Source organism: Cherax quadricarinatus, chromosome 73 (assembly GCF_038502225.1).
Source record: "Cherax quadricarinatus isolate ZL_2023a chromosome 73, ASM3850222v1, whole genome shotgun sequence".
Lineage (NCBI taxonomy): Eukaryota > Metazoa > Arthropoda > Malacostraca > Decapoda > Parastacidae > Cherax > Cherax quadricarinatus.
In genome coordinates, this window is record NC_091364.1 from 10439054 (window position 1) to 10460865 (window position 21812).

At 39.3% G+C, this 21812-nt stretch overlaps 1 protein-coding gene across 2 annotated transcripts in view; it reads right to left on the reverse strand.

The window, feature by feature from the left end:
- The window catches only part of LOC128701167 (sorting nexin-13), a 102119-nt gene that overhangs the window by 58276 nt on the left and 22031 nt on the right, over nt 1–21812 (reverse strand). For both annotated transcript variants that reach the window (XM_070100599.1, XM_070100600.1), the window contains 3 exons: nt 8370–8524; nt 1967–2081; nt 818–928 (listed from right to left, as the gene is read on the reverse strand). In XM_070100599.1, coding sequence (XP_069956700.1) covers nt 818–928; nt 1967–2081; nt 8370–8524 — 381 coding nt within the window. The remainder of the gene's footprint in view (nt 1–817; nt 929–1966; nt 2082–8369; nt 8525–21812) is intronic.

Here is a 21812-nt window from a genome sequence, read left to right on the forward strand (position 1 = left end):
CCCATTCTTTCATATGCAGGCCTACCAGCTTTCTCTCGCTAGATTTGAAGACGCTAGAATTTAGGCGTACTAGTATGGCACCAACCCTGGTGTGCTAGCCGTACTAGTAAGGCACCCTGAAAGGGTTAATGAGGAGAATAAAAACAGATATTCTGCTTATCAAGATATTTTCTGAATGCAAAGAGGTAATGAATATGAAAATTGCAAGACTTAATAATTTGGTTTGTGTGTCTAACAAATGACTATGAATAATCCAAGTACACACCCAGATCCATCACTGATCCCACGGGCTGCAAAATGACAATGTCACAATCAAAGGCATCAAAATCTCCAATCTGTATTTCCTCATTGAGTTCTAATTTTCTATTTGTCTGAATATCTGGCATAAGAGGAATAAAGCAGTTTTACATCTTCTACGTTTAGAACCCAATTGTAGATTTGTGGATGGTCAGCATAAATATGATAATCAGTCCCATGGGGATCCAACATTAAGACTTTCACCCTAACATCTATTGTTTTTTTCACAAACTTGTTCTGCCTATGCTGTCAAGGACAATATTTGCCACTCACAGCATATTTGAGGGAGCTACTCCTAAAATACAGATCAATACAAATGATACTGGTATCAGTGACACAGATCTAAATGGGAGACAGTGAAAGGGTTAATCATGTCAACACAAAGTCAGTGATTATGTGTGAATGATGGTAAAAGTGTTTCTTTCTTTGTTTTGTCAACCTGCCTTGGTTGGAGATGGCCAGCATGTTAAAAAAAAAAAAATATAGTAAATTAACAATCCTTAATATATCATCTCCTCACTTTAAGATAGTTGTCATTTGATTGAGTTGAGAGACTTGATCCAAGAGAAAGACCATCTCCAGAGAAACCACCACCCAATGATACTTGGATCGATCCATCAACTTCTTCTGCCTGGAAAAAATATTCCAGTCAATGAAACTGAAAATGATCAAGGAAGAGCAAAGAAGGGTCTACAGCCATGTGACTTCAGGAATGGAAGAAAGTGCCTGTTTAGACCATAAGGATTTCGTATAATGGGAAGGAGAACTAAGAGTTGGTAAGAACAGAAAGACAAGTCAGACCAGAGACTACAAGAATGTTTAAGGCACAAAGTGAAGGTACACAAGAAAGATGGATAACACTTGAAATAACAGTATAGTGTAATAGATCTATAGATTGAAGAATTATGAAGACAAAAGAAACAAATTAAAGTAATAAAGACAATGGGCATCTTGAATATTTCACAAAGAGAGAATATTATATTTGTACAGAAGTACCCCAACAAATGAATAAGATGCATTCCTGTATATCATATGTAGCTAAAATTTTCTCTACTTGCAGCCTCTTTTTGCATAGATGCCCATGTTATAACCAGAGATGTGTTCCCAAGTAATATTTTATTTTATTTGCAGACAAAAATTTACCACATACTTCAGCTTTGATACTGTGCCTTTTCAACTTCAAAAATAATACACACACTGTTTCTCTAATATGTACATCTTAATTTAACTAAACCTGTGTAAAGAAAATATTTTACCTGGACTGCTTGTGCTGTCTTGTTCACTAATTTCACTTATTTCCTGCTCCACTATCTTACAATATTTATTTTTCAAAAATTAAATCTTGCAGAGGGCAACAATAAGTTGAACCTTGCGCCTTGGGTCAAGAGCCCTTCATCAATGACACCCCCCCCCATGAAGGAAGGGAATGAGACACTTCGTACAGACTTTCCACAAGGATTGATTCTAAGGCCCCTGAACAAGTGCTATCCCTAAAAGTGAATTTACATTAGCCCAGAAAGAGAGGCTCTCTTAGTTCAAGAAGAAAACGTGGAGACTAAATTTGTACACATTTTCGTCCCTAATACCATTCCCAAAGAGTAAAAGTGAATAAATAGTATTTCAACCTTCATGAAAATCTTACTTGGCCCAAAACATACAGATAACTTACTTGTTCTAACGAGTTGAAGCTGATATCATCAAGAGACTGAGAATCTTCTTCATCAGATCTTGACGCGTCTTTTAGTAAATCTAATTCTGCTAATAGGCGAATATACCACATAGATCTGAAAAGCAACACAGTAAACTAGTACAGCACCAAGTACCTTCTTGAGGCATCTGTCAAAAGAGGCTCATCTATAATGACAAGAAGGGGAATGTACACAAGTATAGTGATAGAAACACTTTTATACATGTGCGAGGAGTGGGATTTAAACACTGCAGCAAGGAGGCTAAAGACAGTGATCTCATGCTTGAGAGCAATGTGTGGTGTAAGTATTATGCATTATAGGTCAGAAATCAGTAGTGTGTGGAGCTACCAAAGGTATGAATGAGTCAGAGGACAGGCGAGTGGTTATTTAGGTGGTTTGAGTATTTTGAGGGGATTGAGCACAACAGTATGACCAAGAGGGTGTGTAAGTTCAGGGTGGCATGGAAACCATCTCACACTCTTATCCATGTCTTGCTGTTACTGGAAACCATTCCCATTCTCTATTACCTGTCTGCTTCATTACCTTCATAAAAGCTCATACAACTTTTAACAACATAACACCTGGCTGTAAAGTCTCACAATGGCCTAAGCCTTTATAACAAAGCATCATTCAAGGGTTACTTAATCAAAATAAAATGCAGTAGAACCTCAGTTGTCAAACTTAATTCGTTCCTGATGTCATTCAACAACCAAAGCAATTTTTCCCATAAAGAATTATGCAAATAGAATTAATCCATTCCAGATCCCAAATGACAATAATTTATTAAAATGTACAAACTACTACATAAAACTGTAAAAATAAATACTAAAAGAAACTAACCGAAATACTGTACAGTAAATGAAAATTTAACTGTCAGAGGAGAGCTAATGGCATACTGGAAGCAGGAGATGGAGGAGAAGAGGGGGTATGTTAATGTTGGGGTATGTTAATGCTGGGGTATGTTACTGCTTGGAAGGAGAGTCACCTTCTATTAATATGTCAGGCAACTGTGCTTCTGATGTTAGTTTCTCTTCTTTGTCTCTTTTCACCACTAACACCTTGTTCTGGCTCACTGGTTCTTTGCCTCATTAAAAAACTGTCCAGTGAGGTTTGTTTTAGGCTCTGTTTTAACACTTGTCTATATTGAGACATTAGTCATTTTACACTTTAGAGAGAGATGGCCACTGCTTTGTCTGGATGGTATTTTTCAGCAAACTCCTGCATGTCATACCAATTAGCACACATTTCCTTGACAAGTGCAACAGGTACGTCATCCCTTCCCTCCTCTTTCTCTGATGACAGCTCCTCCGCTGTAATCTGTTGCTGCTCCTTCTGAAGGTCTACAAGTTCTTCTGTGGTGAGTTCAGTTCTATGCACCTCGACCAACACTTCCACATCATCTTCAGTCACCTCTATGCCCAAGATCTTCCCTAGGGACACAATATCCTCTACCAGTTCAGACTCATCTTCAAAGCCTTCAAAATCCCTGGCTGCCACAAAGTCAGGCCACAATTTCTTCCATGCTGATTGCATGGTCCTGGAAGACACATTCCCCCAGAATTTGTCTATAAGCCTCAAGCAGGTGAGGATATTGAAATGGTCTTTCTTTGGACCCACGATAGCGTATCTCACAATAAAAAAAAGCTGCACCAAAACTGCAAAATAACAAGAAAAGTTCACAAGAAGAACAACAAAAGCTCAAGAGATGTTTACAGTACGCGAGTTAGTGAGCACGTGACTCAAGCCGTTCGTGTTGAGGGTTGACAACCATGAGAGCATACGAAAACCAGGACATTTTTGTCTTGAATTCCTCATTCAAAAACTTATTTGGTTGTTGAGCAATGCAGTTGGCAACTGAGGTTCCACTGTAAAAGCTTATGCAGTTTTATGTTATTTTAATCCACTTGTCAGCTGGCTGCCTGTTCCACCAACTTAACACTTATTCCATACATTTGACTCCTCTATGCTTTGCAATGAATGGCCCACAAGGGACTAGCACCTTACATAAATATAATTCAGAGGTTTCACTGTCTCTTTAAGCAGGTTTGCTTTATGTCAACTCACTATTTAGCAATTCTCCATTTCTATCAGTAATTCTGTATGTGTGATATACACCTGGCATATGCAATCAGAGTGGTTTGTAAAGTATATTTAACCCTTTCAGGGTCCATCCCGTAGATCTACGGCTTCACATTCAGGGTCCAAACTGTAGATCTACACCAAAATTCTTTCAGCGTCAAATTTAGCACGAAAACGCTGGTAGGCCTACATGTGAGAGAATGGGTCTGTGTGGTGTGTGCGCGCCGTAAACAAAAAATCTAGGCGCCCGCATAGCATTGTGGGAATGCCGGCTCAGTTACCTTTGTTCACCATGCCCTGTCGCAAGGCAGCTCTCACTCCAAGGAAAATTGGGACTCTCCTCTTCCTATCTGATAATTCTGACTCTGATGGAAGTGGAAATGAAGACGAATTCTTTGGCTTTGAACAGTTAGTGACCGAAAGGAATGACCAGGATATCGATAATAGTGCAGAAAACCCTGACAATCCTCAACCTTCTACCTCTGGTGTGGGCACGCCTCAGCCATGGTCAGTTGTACCTCATCGCAAGAGAAAACTATTATTTTCGCGTGGCCAGGCCTCCGACTTCAGTAATGATGATGATGATAGTGACGTGGATTGTGATTTTATTGCTCTTGACGATCATTCGAGTAGTGATAGTGAGGAAACATTCACCAGTGAAGCGTCGGTATATATGCCACCGCATGCGCTCGGGTAGTGTTCCCTATGCAGTGCCCAGGGGACGGAGTACATCCCGTGGCCCTACACCAGGAATAGACAGTGAAAGTGAGGATGATGTGGCTACACTTGGCATGGATAGACCACAGGCATCAGTAGGTGGTGGTAGTGGTGATGGTAGTGCCACGGTCATGCGTGACTCACCAGCCCAGGCAGGGACCCACGGTGCTGACTCCTCAGTTCAAGGACAAAGCGCAGCATCAGCCACCAGCCCACCACAACCACAACTACCTGCACAACCAGCCTATGATGTCCAGTATCCACCAGCAAACTGTATCTGGGATTGGCAGCAAAATCCCAATTTTGTTCCCAAGCCTCACCACTTTGATGACTCTCAAAGTGGAATTCTACCTACTTGTCCCCTTGGAACCACGGCCAATGAACTGGAATTCTTTGAAATATTCTTTGACCAGCCCTTGATGGAAACTATCGTCAGGGAAAGTAACAAGTATTTTGAGTACACCATGGCTAATACGATCATATCACCACAGTCAAGACTACACCAGTGGAAAGAGACGACTGTTGCAGAAATGTATTCACTTTTTGCAACAATAATGCTTATGCCTCATGTCTATAAGCATAACATAAAAGCATACTGGTCCACAGATTGGCTAATTTCTACCCCGGTCTTCAGTGAAATCGTCCCAGTGAACAGGTTTATCTTACTGTTACATATGTTGCACTTCTCTGACAAAACCAGGCCTGACAGAAGTGACATGTTATACAAGATTAGAAGTATTTTTATAAATCTCAAACAAAAGTTCAACATGTACTTTTATCCATTCAAGAATCTTGTAATTGATGAGTCTTTGATTTTGTTCAAAGGTAGACTGTTGTTCAAGCAGTATATACCGAGCAAGAGGAAGCGCTTTGGTATAAAACTGTTTGTACTCTGTGACTGTGACAGTGGCCTGGTATTGGATATTGTTGTATACACAGGATGTAAAACATTGAAAGATACCAAGATGTTATTGGGTATCTCAGGTGACATAGTGAGAAGCATGATAGCCCCTTATCTTGTAAGGGGCATACATTATACATGTATACTGATAACTGGTACACAACCTAGGTAGTAGGTTGGTAGACAGCAACCACCCAGGGAGGTACTACCGTCCTGCCAAGTGAGTGTAAAACGAAAGCCTGTAATTCTTTTACATGATGGTAGGATTGCTGGTGTCCTTTTTTTTCTGTCTCATGAACATGCAAGATTTCAGGTACGTCTTGCTACTTCTACTTACACTTAGGTCACACTACACATACATGTACAAGCATATACAGTGGACCCCCGCTTAACGATCACCTCCAAATGCGACCAATTATGTAAGTGTATTTATGCAAGTGCGTTTGTACGTGTATGTTTGGGGGTCTGAAATGGACTAATCTACTTCACAATATTCTTTATGGGAAAAAATTCGGTCAGTACTGGCACCTGAACATACTACTGGAATGAAAAAAGTTCGTTAACCGGGGGTCCACTGTATATACACACCCCTCTTGAGTTTTCTTCTATTTTCTTTCTAGTTCTTATTCTTGTTTATTTCCTCCTATCTCCATGGGGAAATGGAACAGAATTCTTCCTCCATAAGCCATGCGTGTTGTAAGAGGCGACTAAAATGTCGGGAGCAAGGGGCTAGTAACCTCTTCTCCTGTATATATTACTAAATGTAAAAGGAGAAACTTTCGTTTTTCCTTTTGGACCACCCCGCCTCGGTGGGATATGGCCGGTGTGTTGAAAGAATGAAAGAACTGGTACACAAGCCCTTTACTCAGTGATTTCTTGCGAGTGAACAAGACAAATGTGTGTGGTACAGTGCGTTCTAATCATAAATACATGCCCAGGTTCAACGCAGGTGCTCGTGGTGATGAGGTGCAGGTGTTTACTGCCAATGACATCATGGCATTAAGGTGGCATGACAAACAAGATGTCACATTGTTGACAACCATTCACTGTAACAAAATGCAAGACAGTGGCAAAGTTGATAGAATGACTAATGAACGTATTCAAAAACCAGCGACCGTGATTGATTATACACAAAACATGCGCTTGGTTGACAAATGTGACAAGCAGATTGGCTTTGTTGACTGTGTTCGTAAGAGTTACAAGTGGTACATGAAACTTTTCTTCCATCTCATGGACATTTCAATGCTCAATGCATATAATATGTACCAAATGAAGACTGGCAACAGACCACCGTATGGTGAATTTTGTTTGTCTGTTGTCAGGCAACTCATAATGAAGTACCAGGTAACAACACCTGCTATACAACAAGGTCCTCGAACTCCTCAGAATATACCCAAGTGTTTGAGGAGGGAAGGTGATCATTTCATAATACAGCTTCCTACAACTAAGAAGAAATTTGCTCAGAAGAGACGCACTGTCTGTGCACGAACAAAACGACGGCAACAAAGATGCAAAGACACTCGGTTTATGTGCAAGGAATGTAAGGTACCTCTGTGCATGGTGCCTTGTTTCAAGGAGTTCCACAAGCTCCAGCAGTTCTAAAAACATGTCCAGTGATTGTAAATATGTAAATGTATGATAGAACATTAGTATCATACAAGATTTGTGCATGTTTATTGTAATAGACAAAAGTGATAAACAATAATATGATAATAACTTTAGTGCGGTTATTGTGTTCAATACAGTGAGTTTATATATATACATTATGCACAGTATTGGTCTCTCAGGCCCCAAATGTTAGTAGGAAAAGAAAAAAATTAGAAAAAAAAAGAAAAAACTATAAAAAACGTTAAATAAAGTAATGCGCATATGTGGAAATCATCGATGTTGCCGCCCCCCGGTCATTTTGGGTCAACTTCTCGGCACTGTATCTCGGTAAGTATTGATCAGAATATTTTTTTTTTGTTTTATTACCTTCACAAAAATATACTCTAATTTTGTAAGAAAAAATAATTTTTTTTTTTTTTTTTCAAAATTTCTTGGACACTGGGGCACCACTTCAGATTTTGGCCTTGGACCCTGAAAGGGTTAAGATTCTTATATATAAACAGCGACTGGATTGAGCTAAGTACAGCTGCCTCTGTCCTGGAACACATCTACTGTATAGAGAGGGGGAAGTTCATATACAATTCTCACACTTGTTAACAGTATATTTATACTTATACATATAGCAGTATAGATATACTTGTACATATAGCAGTATACTTACAGTTGTTTTCTTTAACAAATTCACTTTTGCACCCCTCCTACCTACTTACACCCTTTTCCTTTTATTTCACCTTGGTAGGATGGACAGTACTAATTCTGGGCAGCCTGCTGCCTGGGCAAGAGGTCTCTATCAGTGAGAGCTACAACACCTGCCTGTTTACAAGTAGGTTGGGTCACAATATACTCTGAATATAGCCTGCTGTGTATTCTTCACCCATACTCCAGGCTCCATACATGGCATAATGAGTAGAATACACAGTGTGACATAGCTAGGTTCATGTTGACAAGAGGGTGTGTTGCCTCCCACTTCAGGCAGCACCTGTCTATCCACAACTTGTATTTACATCCACTTACTCTTAGGCAATCAATAAATAAAGACTATGTATTCTCTATAAGTAAACAAAATTACTAGTAGTTACCTTCTAAATGCAGGTAAAAATAATTCAGCTTCCTGTAATGTCAAAAACAAAGCTGTCTGAACTTCATCAAACCAGGTTTCTGTGACCTTCTCAGAGCGCATACGGAGAATCAGTCTCTTAACTATACTATCATCCATTGCCACTCTTGGACTGGCCTGTCATAAAATAAGAAAATGCAATATTCAGTATACAAGTGATGAATTTTTAATAATGAAAATATTATAGGCAATATTAAACAAAATTTTACACAACTTGAATTACTGTATCTTTAATATGACTTCTTCAACTGCTTTACATAAAAAGCACAATATAAAGACTGTGCATTTTTTTTTTTAATCTTGCTGACCATTGCCCACCAAGGTAGTGACCTCCCCTCCCCCCCCCCAAAAAAAAAAAAAAAAATCACCATCACTCATTTAATTGTTTATTGCCAGAAGTGTATAAATACAATTCAGATGATCACCCAACTCCAACACCCAGACCCCTCTTTCAGAGCATAAACACTATTTCTCACCTACAGGGTTTAAGCCTGGCTAACTGGTTTTCCCCGGATACCTTCATAGATATTATGTTGTCCACATTCCAACAACATTTTCAAATTAAAAAAATCACCTGTCTCCAATCACACTGATTTAATACTTCTTGTCTAGTTTTAAGTATAGTTACTATGTACTTATTATCTTGTCTAGTTTTAATTAGTTACTATGTATTAGGATTAGTTTGCCCAAAATGCCCCAGCATGACAGTGGCTATCTTTGTGCTTAGCAAATCAAAATTGTAATTACAAAATTGTAATTATCTTATCTTGTATGTTCCCATATGTCTGCTGGATGTTCAAGCCTCTACCATTTAAAAGCTCCTCTACACTCTCCTTCCAACTCTTCCTGGGACAACCCCTACCCCTCCTCCAATTGGCACCATATTTATACATCCTCATAGTCATCCTACCTTGCTTAACCCTTTCTAAATAACCAGACCATCTCGACAAACCCTCTTTTACTCTGAATTATACCTCTCATACCACCAATCTGTTTCCTAATTACACTATACCTTATTCTCTGCACAATATTTACATTCCACACTGATCTCAATCCTGACTTCTTCACTGCCTCCAACTTCCTCCTCCTCCTCACTGCAGTAGTCAAAAACCAAACATTAAACCCATATAAAAATATAAGCAGCACTATCCTCTGTTATATTCCCATTTTTTTATCTAATGGCAAACTTTTCTTTCCACAGATACCTCAACACTCTACAGGAGGGCCCCACTTATAGGGGGGGGGGTTAAGTTCCAGGCTACCGCCATAAACCGAATCACCTTTTTTTTTTTTTACTGTTAAATACATATAAATGCCTGATAATGTGTTTACACTATCATATTATGTTAGCAATAGAACTAGACCTAAAAAAACAAAAGAGTAAAATGAATATACAGTACACTCATTACTTACCTTATTATTCTTATAAACCTCCACCCTGATTACCTAGCATTAGTATTAACATACAATAAAGATATATTGAAAAGTTAACCATTCTTATCTTGTTTACACTTAAGTACTAGTTATTATGTACTAGGATTAGTTTGCCTGAAATTCCCTGGCATGATAATGGCTTTCTTTGTACTTCACAAATCAAAATTGTAATTACTCACTGTAACCTTTGCAAAGAAACAGAATCTTTAATCTTTCAATCTTTTGAAATATTTTTGGCCTTAACATAGGGTGAGAGGCAAGTAGTATTTATTGTAGGAAGTCAGGAGGTGAAACCAGCCTCTGCTAGCTTCAAATTTATCTTCAGCAGCTAATGCACCTCTGGCAGTCTCCATAAAATTTAAGACACATAGGCCTAGGACTGGATAATGGCTCAGCTTAAAGGCATGTTGTGACTAGTTTGATCTTCAATCCACACCAGTAAAAGTTTTTCCATGTCAGCAATAATATTATCACATTTACTTATAACTTTACTGTTCACTGGTGCAGCACTTTTAATTTCCTGGAACACTTTCTCCTTAGATGCCACCATAACACAAAAACAGTATACAGACACTCATTACTTAATGACCTACCTGTTTAATGACCTCGTGGACTTATGGCCAACTCTCCGACCAGTAAGCAAACCTAAATATACTGTAATATATATTAGAGGTGATTTCTTCTATTCTGTTTATTACAGTACACTACTGTATATTTAAAAATATAAAAAAATGCTATAAATGGTGCAAAAGTGACATTAAAACAATATCTAAAGATGGATGGCAAACTCACTACCTGCATAGTATGCTCCTTGACAAATTTGTTTAGTGACCTACTCATAGGAACGGAACTTGGTCCTTAAGTGAGGAGTGCCTGCATATAAGTAATAACTTTAAAACACTAAAACTTTTGAAAATTTCCAGATGGAACAGAGAGATGCAGAGCTCATGACAACACACCCAGGTTCACTTGAAGAAATAAAGATTATTATTTTTTTTTTTTAACAAGCTGGCCATCTCCCACTGAGTCAGGGTGACCCAAAAAAAGGAAAAAACACTTTCACCATCATTCACACTATCATTATTATTATTTTTTTTCAACAAGTCGGCCGTCTCCCACCGAGGTAGGGTGACCCAAAAAGAAAGAAAATCCCCAAAAACAAAATACTTTCATCATTCAACATTTGCACCTCACTCACACATAATCACTGTTTTTGCAGAGGTGCTCAGAATACAACAGTTTAGAAGTATATACATATAAAGATACACAACATATCCCTCCAAACTGCCAATATCCTAAACCCCTCCTTTAAAGTGCAGGCATTGTACTTCCCATTTCCAGGACACAAATCCGGCTATAAAAGATAACCGGTTTCCCTGAATCCCTTCACTAAATATTGCCCTGCTCACACTCCAACAGCTCGTCAGGTTCCAAATACCATTTGTCTCCATTCACTCCTATCTAACACACTCACGCACGCTTGCTGGAAGTCAAAGCCCCTCGCTCACAAAACCTTTACCCCCTCCCTCCAACCCTTTCGAGGATGACCCCTACCCCGCCTCCCTTCCCCTACACATTTATATGCTCTCCATGTCATTCTCATTCTACTCTGATCCATTCTCTCTAAATGACCAAACCACCTCAACAACCCCTCTTCAGCCCTCTGACTAATACTTTTATTAACCCCACACCTTCTCCTAATTTCCACACACTGAATTTTCTGCATAATATTTACACCACACATTGCCCTTTGACAGGACATCTCCACTGCCTCCAACCACCTACTTGCTGCAGCATTTACAACCCAAGCTTCACACCCACATAAGAGTGTTGGTACCACTATACTTTCATACATTCCCTTTTTTGCCTCCATAGATAATGTTCTTTGTCTCCACACATACCTCAACGCACCACTCACCTTTTTTCCCTCATCAATTCTATGATTAACCTCACCCTTCATAAATCCATCCGCTGATACGTCAACTCCCAAATATCTGAAAACATTCACTTCTTCCATACTCCTCCTCCCCAATTTGATATCCAATTTTTCTTTATGTAAATCATTTGATACCCTCATCACCTTACTCTTTTCTATATTTACTTTCAACTTTCTACCTTTACACACACTCCCAAATTCGTCCACTAACCTCTGCAATTTTTCGTTAGAATCACCCATAAGCACAGTATCATCAGCAAAAAATAACTGTCACTTCCCATTTTGTATTTGATTCCCCATAATTTAATCCCACCCCTCTCCTGAACACCTTAGCATTTCTTTTACAACCCCATCTATAAATATATTAAACAACCATGGTGACCTTACACATTCCTGTTTAAGACCTACTTTTACTGGGAAGTAGTCTCCCTCTCTTCTACACACCCTAACCTGAGCCTCACTGTGCTCATAAAAACTCTTTACAGCATTTAGTAACTTAACACCTATTCCATGTGGCAGATGTTGTACTTGCAACATCTGCCACATTGCTCCCCTATCCACTATCACATGCCTTTTCTAAATCTATAAATGCAATAAAAAACTTCCCTACCTTTATCTTAATACTGTTTACATAATGCTTCAATGTAAACACCTGATCTACACATCCCCTACCCACTCATCCACAATCCTACATCCTGTCTTACCTCTAATTCTTTCAATAATAACCCTACCGTACACTTTTCCTGGTATACTCAGTAAACTAATTCCTCTATAATTTTTACAATCTCTTTTGTCCCCCTTCCCTTTATATAAAGGAACTATACATGCTCTCTGCCAATCCCTGGGTACCTTCCCCTCTTTTATACATTTATTAAACAAAATTACCAACCACTCCAACACTATATCCCCCCCTGCTTTTAACATTTCTGTCATGATCCCATCAGTTCCAGCTGCTTTGCCGCATTTCATTCTACATAATGCCTCACACACCTCCCCCACACTTACATCCTGCTCTTCTTCACTCCTAAAAGATGGTATACCTCCCTGGCCAGTGCATGAAATTACCGCCTCCCTTTCTTCGTTGGCATTTAAAAGTTCCTCAAAGTATTCTCGTCATCTACCCAATACCTCCATCTCCCCATCTACTAACTCTCCTACTCTGTTTTTAACTGACAAATCCATTTGTTCCCTAAGCTTTCTTAACTTGTTTAACTCACTCTAAAAATTTTTCTTATTTTCATTAAAATTTCTTGACAGTGTGTCTCCCACTCTATCATCTGCTCTCCTTTAGCACTCTCTCACCACTCTCTTCACCTTTCTTTTACTCTCCATATACTCTACTCTTATTATAACGCTTCTGCTTGTAAAAATCTCTCTTAAGCTGCCTTTTTCTTTTTTATCACACCCTTTACTTCATCATTCCACCAATCACTCCTCTTTCCTCCTGCACCCGCCCTCCTATAACCACAAACTTCTGCCCCACATTCTAATAGTGCATTTTTAAAACTATTCCAACCCTCTTCAACCCCCCTACTACTCATACTTGCACCAGCCCACCTTTCTGCTAATAGTTGCTTATATCTCAGCCGAACTTCCTCCTCCCTTAGTTTATACACTTTCACCTTCCTCTTACTTGTTGTTGCTATTTTCCTCTTGTCCCATCTACCTCTTACTCTAACTGTAGCTACAACTAGATAATGATTCGATATATCAGTTGCCCCTCTATAAACGTGTACATCCTGAAGCCTACCCATCAACCTTTTATCCACCAATACATAATCTAACAAACTACTTTCATTACGTGCTATATCATACCTTGTATATTTATTTATCCACTTTTCATAAAATATGTATTACTTATTACCAAACCTCTTTCTACACATAGCTCAATTAGAGGCTCCCCATTTTCATTTACCCCTGGCACCCCAAATTTACCTACTACTCCCTCCACAACATTTTTACCCACTTTAGCATTGAAATCCCCAACCACAAGTACTCTCACACTTGGTTCAAAACTCCCCATGCATTCACTCAACATTTCTCAAAATCTCTCTCTCTCTCCTCTACACTTCTCTCATCTCCAGGTGCATATATGCTTACTATAACCCACTTTTCACATCCAACCTTTATTTTACTCCACATAATCCTTGAATTAATACATTTATACTCCCTCTTTTCCTGCCATAGCTTATCCTTCAACATTATTGCTACTCCTTCTTTAGCTCTAACTCTATTTGAAACTCCTGACCTAATCCCATTTATTCCTCTCCACTGAAACTCTCCCACCCCCTTCAGCTTTGTTTCACTTAACCCGTAAACGGTCCAAACGTATATATACGTATTTTCAACATTTGAAATTATGTAAAAAAAGTAGATCTTCTTTTTGTTTTTCTACATTTGAAAATATGTAAAAAAAACTTAGATCTACTTTTGTAGCACTACACATGTGAATGTACATCTGCTTTGACCGTTTACAGGTTAAAGCCAGGACATTGAGCCTCTTCTATATCATAACATCCACAATCATCTCTTTCTTATCATTTGCACAACATCCACGCACATTGGGGAGGGTGCTCCATAAACGTGCCTGTGGTGTCAGTGCTTTGGATGGACAGTCGGATTTACATGTATTTCATGTGTCCACTTGCTGTTGATACACATTCATGATTATGCATGTGTTTGTGAAGTCTTTTCCCCACAATACATTGTGTACACGTTGTCTTCACATTGGTGCAGTAGAATAGATAGCAGTAACACTCTCATTCTCATGCAACACACCCTTTTTTTAAAGCGAATGAAGCTATGAGTGAAGACATATGAAAGGAATGTTTTTCTAGTTACCCCCCCTAGTAATACTATACATATACAGTCTCTCTCAAGTTGTACTAGAGAAAACGGAATTCTTGCTGTCACTCCTACAAGCCGCCTGGTTACCACACTTCACACCTGTGTCAATTTGTTTTACTATGGTTGTATATACATGTTTTTTTTTTTTTTTTCAACAAGTCGGTCGTCTCCCACCGAGGCAGGGTGACCCAAAAAAGAAAGAAAATCCCCAAAAAGAAAATACTTTCATCATCATTCAACACTTTCATCACACTCACACATTATCACTGCTTTTGCAGAGGTGCTCAGAATACAACAGCTTAGAAGCATATACGTATAAAGATACACAACATATCCCTCCAAACTGCCAATATCCCAAACCCCTCCTTTAAAGTGCAGGCATTGTATTTCCCATTTCCAGGACTCAAGTCCAACTATATGAAAATAACCGGTTTCCCTGAATTATTTTTTTTTTTTTTTATCACACTGGCCGATTCCCACCAAGGCAGGGTGGCCCGAAAAAGAAAAACTTTCACCATCATTCACTCCATCACTGTCTTGCCAGGAGGGTGCTTTACACTACAGTTTTTAAACTGCAACATTAACACCCCTCCTTCAGAGTGCAGGCACTGTACTTCCCATCTCCAGGACTCAAGTCCGGCCTGCCGGTTTCCCTGAATCCCTTCATAAATGTTACTTTGCTCACACTCCAACAGCACGTCAAGTATTAAAAACCATTTGTCTCCATTCACTCCTATCAAACACGCTCACGCATGCCTGCTGGAAGTCCAAGCCCCTCGCACACAAAACCTCCTTTACCCCCTCCCTCCAACCCTTCCTAGGCCGACCCCTACCCCGCCTTCCTTCCACTACAGACTGATACACTCTTGAAGTCATTCTGTTTCGCTCCATTCTCTCTACATGTCCGAACCACCTCAACAACCCTTCCTCAGCCCTCTGGACAACAGTTTTGGTAATCCCGCACCTCCTCCTAACTTCCAAACTACGAATTCTCTGCATTATATTCACACCACACATTGCCCTCAGACATGACATCTCCACTGCCTCCAGCCTTCTCCTCGCTGCAACATTCATCACCCACGCTTCACACCCATATAAGAGAGTTGGTAAAACTATACTCTCATACATTCCCCTCTTTGCCTCCAAGGACAAAGTTCTTTGTCTCCACAGACTCCTAAGTGCACCACTCACTCTTTTTCCCTCATCAATTCTATGATTCACCTCATCTTTCATAGACCCATCCGCTGACACGTCCACTCCCAAATATCTGAATACATTCACCTCCTCCATACTCTCTCCCTCCAATCTGATATTCAATCTTTCATCACCTAATCTTTTTGTTATCCTCATAACCTTACTCTTTCCTGTATTCACCTTTAATTTTCTTCTTTTGCACACCCTACCAAATTCATCCACCAATCTCTGCAGCTTCTCTTCAGAATCTCCCAAGAGCACAGTGTCATCAGCAAAGAGCAGCTGTGACAACTCCCACTTTGTGTGTGATTCTTTATCTTTTAACTCCACGCCTCTTGCCAAGACCCTCGCATTTACTTCTCTTACAACCCCAACTATAAATATATTAAACAACCACGGTGACATCACACATCCTTGTCTAAGGCCTACTTTTACTGGGAAAAAATTTCCCTCTTTCCTACATACTCTAACTTGAGCCTCACTATCCTCATAAAAACTCTTCACTGCTTTCAGTAACCTACCTCCTACACCATACACTTGCAACATCTGCCACATTGCCCCCCTATCCACCCTGTCATACGCCTTTTCCAAATCCATAAATGCCACAAGGACCTCTTTAGCCTTATCTAAATACTGTTCACTTATATGTTTCACTGTAAACACCTGGTCCACACACCCCCTACCTTTCCTAAAGCCTCCTTGTTCATCTGCTATCCTATTCTCCGTCTTACTCTTAATTCTTTCAATTATAACTCTACCATACACTTTACCAGGTACACTCAACAGACTTATCCCCCTATAATTTTTGCACTCTCTTTTATCCCCTTTGCCTTTATACAAAGGAACTATGCATGCTCTCTGCCAATCCCTAGGTACCTTACCCTCTTCCATACATTTATTAAATAATTGCACCAACCACTCCAAAACTATATCCCCACCTGCTTTTAACATTTCTATCTTTATCCCATCAATCCCGGCTGCCTTACCCCCTTTCATTTTACCTACTGCCTCACGAACTTCCCCCACACTCACAACTGGCTCTTCCTCACTCCTACAAGATGTTATTCCTCCTTGCCCTATACACGAAATCACAGCTTCCCTATCTTCATCAACATTTAACAATTCACTAAATATTACCCTGCTCACACTCCAACAGATCGTCAGGTCCCAAGTATCATTCGTCTCCATTCACTCCTATCTAACACGCTCATGCACGCTTGCTGGAAGTCCAAGCCCCTCGCCCACAAAACCTCCTTTACCCCCTCTTTCCAACCCTTTCGAGGACGACCCCTACCCCTCTTTCCTTCCCCTATAGATTTATATGCTTTCCATGTCATTCTACTTTGATCCATTCTCTCTAAATGACCAAACCACCTCAACAACCCCTCTTCTGCCCTCTGACTAATGCTTTTATTAACTCCACACCTTCTCCTAATTTCCACACTCCGAATTTTCTGCATAATATTTACACCACACATTGCCCTTAGACAGGACATCTCCACTGTAGCGTGTTTCTTATATAGTTTTGAAAAAATGTCATACATGGATTAATAAAAATGTCTATAATAGTGTAATATACAACTCACAAAATCGTAATAACATGAATGCAAACAAGTAAAACTTGCATTTGTGGTCACACTGAGACACATGCTAACCTTCCTATGGTGTATTAATATACCTAGTTGGATGAATCTTATTGTAGCCAGCCCAGTGGCTTGTGAGTCACTTGCCATGAGTTCAAGCCCCACCTGTACTGTGGTTTGCAATATATGACACTGAAAATTCCCCAGAGTGATTATTATTATGTTACTGTGTCAACACTAGTGAAACACTCTCAGCTACTCCCTTGCCTGGTGCAGGTACTCCTACTTTGTAGCAATGGCAAATAGTAATTTTCATGTACCTGCATGCCAGCACTGCATATGTTTATTTAGGTACAGGTACACCGATATACCTTGCTCAGAGTTTAATCATTTCTAACTTTGCCTTACAACTCCTCTTTTTATCACAACTACCCGCTGATGCCATTGTAACACAGTAAACAGCAGACCCTCATATTACATAGTAGTTACATTCCTGAAAATGCTGTGTTAAATTAAAATCCATGTTATATAAACTGAAGAACTTGTGGGAAAAATAGAATTACATTCCTATATGACCCCCAAAAATCCAAAACTTTTTTTAGACATCCAGATCATACAAAAATAAAAATGATAATGACTCAAGAAATCGTAATGACACGATTGCAAACAAACCATACCACGGGTGGGGATAGAACCCATGATCAGTTTTGAGACACTCTGATCACGAGTTCTATCCCCACCCATGGTATGGTTTTTTTTAAAAATGATAATGTTAGTTTTGTTGCTCAAGACTACGAATGTAACAGAAATAATATTATTTACCTTAAACTGTGGTTGTTGGTGTATGTCAGTGATTGTGAAGAGAGTGGTGATGCATGGTGTAGCCCTACTGGGCTGAGGTGGATGGTTGTTGGTTGTCGGCAGAAGTGGATAGCTGAGGTTCTGGTACTTAAGTCGATGGATGTATTCGAGTGTGCATAAATTCTGTACTGGATCTCTGGCTTCTTTTACCCTGCAGTACATTATACATTATTCCAGAAGCTTGGTACTGCCAGGTTGGAGTCAAGAGTCGACTGATGCAACTAGTTTTTTCATCACTTTTCTTATGTAGTTACACTTCAATGACTGAACTCCCCAATCCGGTGGTTGTTTTAAAGAAGTTGTATTTGGAGGTAAAATACAACTTTAATATGTGGGGTCACATCCAGCAAAGTTTCTGGTTAAGTACAGGAATTATCAAGAATGAAGAGAGCCTTGAATGCAAGGTTCTTGCTGTACAGGTAGAACTTCATTTCAGGAATAAAGTGATGCTTAAACCAATCAATAAATATATCCTCTCATCCATACTGACTGGTTTGACCTCCAAATTACTGGTAAGGTGTTTTTATCTACACCTTTCTAAGCACGAGGATTCTCAGAGCAGTAAATAAAAATGGGCTTACACTTGAAATCACCAGATGCATTGCCGCAAAGGAGCAAGGTGAAGCAATCCTTTGCTGCCTTGAAGCCTGGTGAATTTTTCTCTTGCTGACTGATTTAAGTTCTTGTTGGCATTTTCTTCCAAAAAACACTTGTCTTGTCAGCATTAAACATTTGATGTGGCTCACAGCAACCCTCAGAAATAATTTCCTGAAATTCAGCAGGGAAATTACTTGCTGCTATATGATCAATTGAAGAACTTTCACCAGAAAACTTAGTATTATGTACGTACATTACGTACGGATCATTATCTAGTTGTAGCTACAGTTAGAGTAAGAGGTAGATGGGATAAGAGGAAAATGGCAACAAGTAAAAGGGAGGTAAAAGTGTATAAACTAAGGGAGGAGGAAGTTCAAGTGAAATATAACCAACTATTGGCAGAAAGGTGGGCTGGTGCAGGTATGAGTAGTGGGGGGGGGGGGGGTGAAGAGGGTTGAAATGGTTTTAAAAATGCAGTACAGTGGACCCCCGCATAACGATCACCTCCGGATGCGACCAATTATGTAAGTGTATTTATGTAAGTGCGTTTGTACGTGTATGTTTGGGGGTCTGAAATGGACTAATCTACTTCACAATATTCCTTATGGGAACAAATTCGGTCAGTACTGGCACCTGAACGTACTTCTGGAGTGAAAAAATATCGTTAACCGGGGGTCCACTGTATTAGAATGTGGGGCAGAAGTTTGTGGTTATAGGAGGGTGGGTGCAGGAGGAAAGAGAAGTGATTGGTGGAATGATGAAGTAAAGGGTGTGATAAAAGAGAAAAAGGTAGCTCATGAGAGGTATTTACAAAACAGAAGTGTTATAAGAAGAGTAGAGTATATGGAGAGTAAAAGAAAGGTGAAGAGAGTGGTGAGAGAGGGCAAAAGGAGAGCGGATGATAGAGTGGGAGAGGTACTGTCAAGAAATTTTAATGAAAATAAGAAAAAATTTTTGAGTGAGTTAAACAAGTTAAGAAAGCCTAGGGAACAAATGGATTTGTCAGTTAAAAACAGAGTAGGAGAGTTAGTAGATGGGGAGACGGAGGTTTTGAGTAGATGGCGAGAATATTTTGAGGAACTTTTAAATATCGACGAAGAAAGGGAGGCGGTAATTTCATGCACTGGCCAGGGAGGTATACCATCTCTTAGGAGTGAAGAAGAGCAGGATGTGAGTGTGGGGGAGGTGCATGAGGCATTACGTAGAATGAAAGGGGGTAAAGCAGCTGGAACTGATGGGATCATGACAAAAATGTTAAAAGCAGGGGGGGGGGGGACATAGTGTTGGAGTTGTTGGTATTTTTGTTTAATAAATGTATGAAAGAAGGAAAGGTACCCAGGGATTGGCAGACAGCATGTATAATTCCTTTATATAATTCCTGAGTATACCAGGAAAAGTGTACGGTAGGGTTATTATTGAAAGAATTAGAGGTAAGACAGAATGTAGAATTGCAGATGAGTAAGGAGGTTTTAGAGTGGGTAGGGGATGTGTAGATCAAGTGTTTACATTGAAGCATATATGTGAGCAGTATTTAGATAAAGGTGGGGAAGTTTTTATTGCATTTATGGATTTAGAAAAAGCATATGATAGAGTGGATAGGGAAGCAATGTGGCAGATGTTGCAAGTATACGGAATAGGTGGTAAGTTCCTAAATGCTGTAAAGAGTTTTTATGAGGAGAGAGAGGCTCAGGTTAGGGTGTGTAGAAGAGAGGGAGACTACCTCCCGGTAAATGTAGGTCTTAGACAGGGATGTGTAATGTCACCATGGTTGTTTAATATATTTATAGATGGGGTTGTAAGAGAAGTAAATGCTAGGGTGTTCGGGAGAGGGGTTGGATTAAATTATGGGGAATTAACCCTTTCAGGGTCCGTCCCGTAGATCTACGGCTTTACGGTGAGTGTCCAAACCGTAGATCTACGCCATGAGCTCAGCTCACTCTGATAAACTGTGAGTGGTACATTTGGGCCTAGATATGAGAGAATACATCTATGTGGTATGTGTGCACCACATAAAACAGATCCTGCAGCACACTGTGTATAATGAGAGAAAAAAACTGAAATCATGATTTTTTGATTAAAACAGCAACTTTGCAGTGTTTTTTCGTATGTTTTTTATAGTTGTATTTGCGATTTCTTGGTCTCATTTGATAGAATGGAAGACATATTACAGAAATAGAGATGATTTTGATTGGTTTTAGCACTGGAAATGGCTTGAAACTGAGCTCAAAGTAGCGGAAATGTTAAATTTTTGCCGATATTCAAGAGTAAACAAACGACCTCACACGTCTAATACATGTCAGCTGGTGGGTCTAATATACATTCACAAATATGGTGATGATATTTATACAATTATTACAGTATTGCATAACAGTAAATCTTCTATTTTTTGGTGTGAATAAAAATTCATTATGTGAATAAAAAATCAAAATGGAATTTATTTGTAAAGCCTCAAAACATAACTAATGAACAGGGGAAATGTTAGTTTAGTGCCAGGAATGCCTACATTGTTTATTCTGGACCCTATTTTGAAATTGGAATATTTTGAACTTTGTGTTAAATTGGCCAAATTAACAATTTCCGATCACTTTATTTTGTAGTTGAAACAGTTGACTTGGCAATTTCTTGTGCTCAATCGATAGAATAGAAGTAATACTAGTGAAATAGCTAAGAATTTGGTTGATTGGAATAATGTAATTGGCCTAAAATGGGAGTCAAAGTCGGCAAAATTGCCGATTCGTAAATATCGCTGACACATCAAAATTCGCGAGAGCATAATTTCGTCAATTTTCCACCAAATTTCGTACATTTTGTTTTATTACCTTCACAAAAAGATTCTCTACGATTTCATAAGAAAAAATAACAATTTTTTTTTTTGAAAATTCTTGGACACTGGTGCGTGACTCCAGATTTGGGCCTTGGACCCTGAAAGGGTTAAATACAAAATGGGAAGTGA